This window comes from Hippocampus comes, unplaced genomic scaffold (assembly GCF_001891065.2).
Source record: "Hippocampus comes isolate QL1 unplaced genomic scaffold, H_comes_QL1_v1.1 scaffold229, whole genome shotgun sequence".
In the NCBI taxonomy this organism is placed as follows: domain Eukaryota; kingdom Metazoa; phylum Chordata; class Actinopteri; order Syngnathiformes; family Syngnathidae; genus Hippocampus; species Hippocampus comes.
Genome location: NW_017806060.1, coordinates 559,449 through 567,690, shown reverse-complemented (window position 1 = coordinate 567,690; position 8,242 = coordinate 559,449). Strand labels below are relative to the sequence as shown.

Sequence of the window (8,242 nt, the reverse complement as noted above, 5' to 3'; positions counted from 1 at the left end):
CAATCGAGCAGGCACACAAAATGCACTTTATAACATTTACATTTCTTCACAATCGCTTTTATTCTGTTTGTATTTCGCTGAAAAGACGAAGAAGTTGTTGAGCGTGAGACAGAGAAGGGCAAAAACGGAAGAAAAATTATTCAGCGAAACAAATAATTAAGGCAAAACATATTATCTCGATGCATTCCATTTGCTTTTGTTATGAGTGGGTTTGACATGTGAGTTTCCCTTTTTAAAAACACATTACAATTATATTGTGTTTGTGGGATGGTGACTGTAATATGTCAACATTTCTGATCATTTCCATTGAAATTTTTAATTGTATGAGGTATTCTCAACGCAACCCGATGATACAGTATTTTGTAAATAGTGTCAATAATAATAACATAATGACGACAACTGCTGTTAAACCCACAGGTGTCCAACGAGTCCCCCCCCCTCCCCCTCCTTCTTTAAACTGACAACAAATAAATAAAGCTTCGATTGTGTGCGGGCCACTCACTCGGATAGTGAGAGCGCCTGGGGGCTCATCTTCCTCGTCGCCCTCCTCCTCTTCCTCAGCGTCACCTGGGAGCCGAACACCTGGCGGGCGACTCGCGTCCTCGCGCATGCGCGTCGCGGCCTCAAGCTTGAAAGGCAGCAAGCGAGCACAAGATCGACAAGAGGAGAACGAAGAGAAGAGCCCAGAGACGAGGATGCCTCGCTCCTTCCTGGTGAAGAGCAAGAGAGCTCACACGTATCACCAGCCGCGAGCACTGGACGACTGCACAGGTAAAAAAAAAAAAAAAAGAAAACTACATATTTGATATTTCATGATATTTTGAATTACCTCTTCCCCGTGTGGGAAACCGGAATCCGATTATTAGGCACGAGATTCTATTTCATCTAAAACTTTGAAATGTGACCGGCTGTTCTTTTTTTTTTCTTATCGTTTGACAATTAAACATTTTAGTAATGAATGGGTTTCGCGTTTGTTTGCGCGCTCCTCCGACGTTAAAATACAAAATTGTTCGCATTTTTCGCCTACTAAAAGTAGTGGGGAAAAAAAAACCTCAACTCTCATCCTGTATCAAATCAAATTTTAGTACTAATAGACGTGTACGCTTACGTTCAAATATCACCAAGTGTTTTCGATTTTTCGTTGTGGTGATAAAATGCGATCACCATAAAAGCAAAGCATCAGTTTTGGCGTTAAAATAAAGATGTCATCTGTAAACATACCTGTTGGCGCATTCTTACAATGTTAATATATGACAAATTGTTCATATCCTTTTGCTGTTGTTATAGAAAATGATTTGAACGAAGTCTAGTGGCAAAGTGCTGTTTAACACGTTTTGCTGTTAAAAATAACCACATCCGCGTGCATTCTTAAGTTAATATATGACAAAAAAATTTTTTGTGATGCTATTAAGATTTAGTGAAGAAAAAAATTGCATTTTTTTATTGTTAAAGTCAACACCATTAGGTAGTAAATACCCGTGTTGATGTGTACATTTTCAACATATATTCACGTTTCTGTTCAAACTCAAACATATTAGCATTATGGATGTGCAGTTTTTAGCATCTGTTATTACACGCTCAAAAACACGACTCCATTCCATGGGAAATTAATGCATGCTTTTGTAGTGCAAAATATACTTATTCTGTTTTAATAAACACATTTAGCAGTCAATAGATGTGGATGTACACAATGTCTTCAATCAAATCAAAACATTAGCAGTGTGAATTGTCAGTATCCAAAACATGACCTTTTTGAGAGGAATCACCGTGTTCGTAGTATGTTTGAAATTATTTATTTTTCAATATGTTTGAATATTATCGATTTGGAACTATATGGTAAGAAAAAAAAAAGTTGTCGAGTTTATGACTGCTATCTGGTAATGTTATTATTTTTACGGTCGATGTGTAGGTCCTTGGAGTGATGGCGGTGAGTTTCCTCCTCCAGAACCGCCCGGTACCACGTGGAGCGTTCCCACGGAGGAGGATGCGGTGACCGCGGACACGTCACCCCCCTCCTCGGGCTGCCTTGTCCCGAAAGCGGCTGAATCTTCCCCCAAATCCCCGCTGAGCTGCGCGGGTAGCCCTTGCGCGCCCTCGCCGGATTATGAAGGCTTCTGGAGGCCACCATCCCCGTGTGCCTCACCGGGTAAGTACACCCATGGTGTTAATTACGATTTATATTTATGATGCTGTTGAAAATATCACTTAGAATGTCTCTTAGAATGTGCTTCCCCAGACCTGACGCCAAACTCCGTTAACATTTATTCTTCTTTAAAGTTTGCTGCCTCTTTTCTTCCAGTAGATTCGCTCAAATCTTTCTCTCCTTTGGTGGACGACACGCCGGCCTTTTCGGTTCCCTTCCGGCCGTACGACTGGAGCGGATATCCTGCCTCCGCCGTTCACGGCCTCTATCCCGGCCCGGCTCCATCGGTGCACGGCCTCTACGCGGAGCCGGGCGCGCGCGTGCTGGACCACTCGTCTGCCTACGCGCAGGACGCGCTGCGGACGTACGGCCGCCAGAACGCCGGCTCGCTGCTTTTCCACGACGGGGGGCCCCTGCGCGCCCACCATCTTGAGGCCCACCGGGAGGCCCCGCCGGATGTTCTGTGCGCCAGTCTGGTGCTCAACGGCGCCTACAAGTGTGTCAAATGCAGCAAGGTGAGACACCGGAGGAAGTGGTGTTGCTGCAACACGCACAGGCACGAGCACACAAACGGTTTCTAATTGGTGGGAAATTAGCCCAATTTGCCAATTTTTAATAATCTAAGGGCACATATTTGACATTAAGAAATGAACAAACATGTCAGAGTTGATATGCAAGTGAGTTATGGACCTTCTGCCATCTAGTGGAGGATCATTTAATTGTGTCCGATTTCATTATACGTCACAGGCATCGATAGCCAATGGAGATGAACAAATAGAAAATTTGAAGACCAATTATTAACAAATGATTTGGAGCTTGTCCAAATGGGAAAAAAACACTGTATTCATGAGCTAATTTTGTGACATTGTATATAATTTAGAGTCTTTATATTTCTTTTGTCTTCTACTACATTTCAGATCCTGTGCTTTTTTTTTTTACTGAGGTTTTACTTTAATCAGTATAGAGTTCACATGCAAATTTCCATTTTTTGAGAATTGACAATTGATTTTATGTGTGGTTCCAGGTTAAAGAATGTTTTGTCTAAAAGTTGACATAATTGAAGCCATTAGGAGACTTATTTTAAAAAAAATCAAACTTTTATTTGTACTCTGTTGACTTGATTTTGACACCAGGCGAAGGACATTTTCTGTGTTAGCCTTGGTTGCTTTGAGTGGTGTTCCACAGGGTTCAATTTTAGGACCCCTGCTGTTTTTTATTCTATTTGCGAAGGAAGTATGGCATTTCCTTTTACTGCTCTGCAGATGACAATCAGATCTATGTCCCGCAAAGCAAAAAGGATGCTTCCTCCTTAAGGCCACTTTTGTCCTGTCTGGAGGAAATCAAACCCTATCTAAAGCCAACAGTCTCAAAGTTGGGTTTTAAATTGGTCAGGGAAATTGTCAGCTTTCTGAAATGAAACCTTTTTTTAGCTTTTTTGCTGGGTTCGGAAATGAAACATCAAACAATGCTATGACATGCAGTCAGCTATTAGGCATGGCTCTTTTTTTTAATCTAAATGATGCTTGAACATGTCCAGTCTTTCTTTACACAAGGATCACGACTGTAAGTACTTTTGCCAGCTGATGACGTTTTATGGCATATTTTGCCAGGTCTTCTCCACACCGCACGGGCTGGAGGTGCACGTCCGCAGGTCCCACAGCGGCACCAGGCCCTTCGCGTGTCCCGTCTGCAGCAAAACCTTTGGACACGCAGTCAGTCTGGAGCAGCACAAGGCCGTGCACTCGCAGGTCAGTGCACCAAAAACATTCATTCTTCACCTCATCTGTCATCTGAAGCCTAACAATGACCAGCCACGTACAAATGCATGTATCACCAAATTGATTTTTGTCAGTTAGTGATAGGGACTGAGCCCGACTGGGAATAGCATAATTCCGCAAATAATTGACGCTTGGAAAAAAAAATGCACAAAATTATACATATACCTTTACTTTTGGGATGAGTGGTAACCATGTGAACTGAGGTTGTGAATTTTGCTGCTGCCAGCTTGTGGCGGAATGTCAGATGCTCAGTCGGAAGACAAAATTCTGAATAAATAAATAACTAAATAAAGCAACCAAAAGGTATCTTACAACTTGACAAACTTGGAAAATGGGGCACTCTTAAGTAGGGCCCAGCCGAGATGGATTTCTGGAGGCCAATGCTGCTTCAGATGTTTGACAGAGCAAAATTTCGATAACCGATGAATCGGACAATTAATTGGAAAATATGTACAATGAATGAAATATTTGCTTTTTTGGTCCTTTACCGCCACTACAGGAGAGAAGCTTTGACTGCAAGATCTGCGGCAAGAGCTTCAAGCGCTCGTCCACACTGTCCACGCACCTCCTGATCCACTCGGACACGCGTCCTTACGCCTGCCAGTACTGCGGCAAGCGCTTCCACCAGAAGTCGGACATGAAGAAGCACACTTTCATCCACACGGGGGAGAAGCCGCACAAGTGCCAGGTGTGCGGTAAGGCCTTCAGCCAGAGCTCCAACCTCATCACGCACAGCCGCAAACACAGCGGCTACAAGCCCTTCGCCTGCCACCTGTGCAGCAAAGGATTCCAGAGGAAGGTCGACCTGCGCAGGCACAAGGACACACAGCACGGGATCAAGTGACGGGGAAGTACCAACGGACGTTTTGCAACCCTCACCTGTCTTCTGTCGTGGGACAAAATACGGCCATGTGGCATGTAGTTGTCTGTTACAGCAGCATCAAATATCAATTTTGTGGCTATCTGAAGGACGACAACACACATTGCCAGCCCAGGAGAAGTCAGGCCGGTATCAAGAATGATATTGCAAAGTATCGTATGGGTGACACCTCAAATGTGTTACCAATACAAGTTTGCATCGCCAATAATACGCAAAGTATCGTATGGGTGACACCTCAAATGTGTTATCAATACAAGTTTGCAATGCCAATAATACAATGGATATTGATGCTTAAAAACAAAACAAAAAATATATTTCCAGACCATCTAAAAGTACTGATATCGCATTGTATCATTCGGGTGATACCTTACAAGTACTTTTTCTGTTGGTATCCACCAATACAGATGTTGATATTGATGGTTCAGAAACATCTTGCTTAAAGGAAGACTATAATACAGTACACCACTGAAAAGGTCTGATACTGCAACAAATCATATGGACGATACCACAAATATTCTTATTGATGCATGTAAAATATAGAATGGTATCATTGATGCGGGCTTTAAAAACACACTAAATAAAGTCAGATTAAAAATTGATATTTCAAAAGAACCAATGTCATAATGTATCATGTGGGCGTACTTTGTCATAACAGAAAATACAGGTTGGGATTATGGATGCGTGTAATGAAATAATACATACATACAATAAAATCAATATTTCATGCATTTAATTTCTTTTAGGCTTAATGCAATATCGAACGACTGTAACTGAATCACAGGTGTTTAATCTGCCATATATTGGCAAAATGTGGTCGTGATATCATTATGTGCCCATTTGGAGCTCCTCACATTCACTGTTTATTTTTATTTAGAGATGTTTAAAAAAAGTGAGAGAGAGTGAAAGATTAGAATCTTTTTTTTGTTTGTTTGTTGTCATGCCTCTAAAGTCATGTTGGCAAAACGGTCAGATTTGGGATTTTTTCTCCTTCCCTTTTCTCACCATTCAACGGTTTCCCTCTTCTGCTTTAATAATGAGATCATTTTAAAAAATGTTCATGAGGGAAATAAACAGTCATTGTCTAAAATTTTATAATGTGTGAATCAAAATCAGAAATATACACATTAAGAATATACTTTGTAGGTCAAATAAGGTTAGTATATAGACACCAATTCTCATTAAAAACTAAATAATACATAAAAAGTAGAGAATCTGTGAGAAACAATTGATTAAAAAAAAGCCCGGTTAGAAGAAATAGCTTTAATGTAGTTTTTAATTCACGGTAATTCAAGTTACGGCGGGCGCCACAAGAGTCACTTGCATGATTTGTTTGAAACAAATACATTCAAAATGTGGTCCAGTGCATGAACAAACAAAAGTAGGAAAAATATTTTTATTGCATTTTTTAGTTCTGCTCGAGAAAAAAAATGAAGACACCATAGCAAAGTGATCAATTTTGCTCAGTGTTTTTTTTGGGGGGGGGGGCGGGGGGTTCTCAGATTTATTTTTTTTTCTCGAGCTGTACACTAAGTTGTTTTGCTGAGACAGGCTTTTCTAACATATATATACATATATTTTTGTTTCAAGCTGGTATTTGTGCTGTGATTGCGTGTGCTGTCGTCCGCATGTTTGTTTTGCCCACCCGCATCACGTGTTTGCACCGTCAACAACACGCTGATTTCTTTCTTTTTTTTTTGTAACCGTTGCCAACGTCTGTTGCGCCCAATAAGTTGACGAAGTCGACGGAGAATGTCGACTGAGCTACAACAAAACACGTTCTCAACAAGTCTGATATCAAAATCGGACTCATAACAATCAAAAGAAGAGCGTTTTCCCCTCACTGTGCGCTGCGTGATTGAAATCAGTGACTCACAAAGATTTTAGCGAGCTCACGCCTCATTTGGTCAGCATGCGCGAGGCCCGCGGAGGCGTTTTCAATATTTTAAAGGCCACAAAAAAAAAACAGAGTACGAAGAGGAGGATGAAGAGGAGGAGGGGATCGTGTGGAAAGAAAACACTGCGCACGTGTAAAATAAGGACGGTAATATCTTGCATTTATTTTTTTGATTAACATTTTATGTTCCCCAGAGAGGGGGAGAAAAAGTCAATCTCAGGATGGAAAAAAAGGGAGAGAAAAAAAAGAAGCTTCCATTAAACGTAACCACATTCCCATCATGCCTCGGGCCACGTGTACAAATCAATCACGGCTGGGCTAGGGCTGGACCACTACTTTTTAAAAATGATTTATTAATAAATCTTCCGTCTTTCTTGCGCCCTTTAAAACGCAATTCAAACAAAAATGGATCTATCCTGCAGTTGCTGACATAGTCCCTAAAATGCAACGTGAGCTGTTCCTAATATTGTGACTCGGTTGTGTGTCGCTCATTCGGGTAAGGAGCTTCTTTTTTTTAAAATTTATACGTTCAACACGCACACACGCAAGAGGACATGCAGGACATTTGAAATGGTGAAAAAGATGAAAAAAATGTATGAGATAATTTAGACAAATGGAAAACGAGACGACAGTAAGCAGAAGAACTCGTCGTTCTACTTCACCCAAGTTGACGCCGGAGCTCGATTCCACTCACGAGCCACTTTTTGTCTCTGCTCTCTTGACATTTCGCTTGTCATCTCTCGTATCCTTCCGTCGCCAAGAGTTCCACCCCACCAGTGTTTGACTGAACCCCCACCCGCCTCAACACATCTCGTCTTTTCCTGTGCCCCCCCCCTACCTCTGTTTTGCCTTCCATCACGTGTGATCACAGTATTGATTGCATGCTCTGGTGACAAGCACAGTAATGGACGGCCGCAAAAACGAGACAACAGAAAACGCTGGCAAAAACGAGTACCAGGAAAGGCACGAAAAAACCGAATAACAAAAAACGCTCGCACGAAGGCAAGGAGAAAAACAATCTAGTTGCAATAATAATACACACCGAGAATCACACTCCAAATACGAACTAGCGCACAAAGGCGAAATGCGAGAAGGTACTACGACACAATGGGCACAGCAGTGGCACGGTAAACAATTCTCCGGCAAGTGAAAACACGAAAGCCGGCCCTAATAAAGCCAGTGCCTGATTTCTAATGGGTAGCAGGTGTGCATCCGGCCGAAAACACCGTCTGCCACCTGCTGTCGCAAACGGGACATGACAGTGAGCCACGCAGTGACGGTGTAGATGTGGGTATGAATGGTTGTTTGTCTTTATATGTGCCCTGCAACTGACTGGCAATCTTTTTCGTCATAAGATTGACTTTTTTTAAATTTAAAAAAATGTGAGGACTTTTAGATTAATTTTTATTATTTTATATTTTCTTCTACACAAAATCTAACGTAAAATTTCGACTTAATTCACAAATGTGCCTTTACTCTCACAATTACATGTTTTTTGCCCTTCTCCCTGAAAAACGTTGGGATTTTTGCTTTCTAACTCCTTCAAT

The 8,242-nt window shown here is 41.6% G+C and overlaps 1 protein-coding gene across 2 annotated transcripts; it reads left to right on the top strand.

Moving 5' to 3' along the window:
* The first annotated feature begins 481 nt into the window (after window positions 1-481).
* On the top strand, window positions 482-5,015 carry LOC109529725 (zinc finger protein Gfi-1-like). 2 transcript variants are annotated; one of them, XM_019893147.1, is made up of 5 exons: window positions 482-771; window positions 1,910-2,146; window positions 2,303-2,658; window positions 3,754-3,891; window positions 4,421-5,015. In XM_019893147.1, the coding sequence occupies exons 1-5, from the start codon at window positions 609-611 to the stop codon at window positions 4,763-4,765; spliced, it is 1,239 nt and encodes a 412-aa protein (XP_019748706.1). In that variant the 5' UTR covers window positions 482-608; the 3' UTR covers window positions 4,766-5,015. The 2 variants fall into 2 exon arrangements, with proteins under 2 accessions (XP_019748706.1, XP_019748705.1); XM_019893146.1 differs by having other exon boundaries at window positions 2,300-2,658.
* The last annotated feature ends 3,227 nt before the right edge of the window (window positions 5,016-8,242 follow it).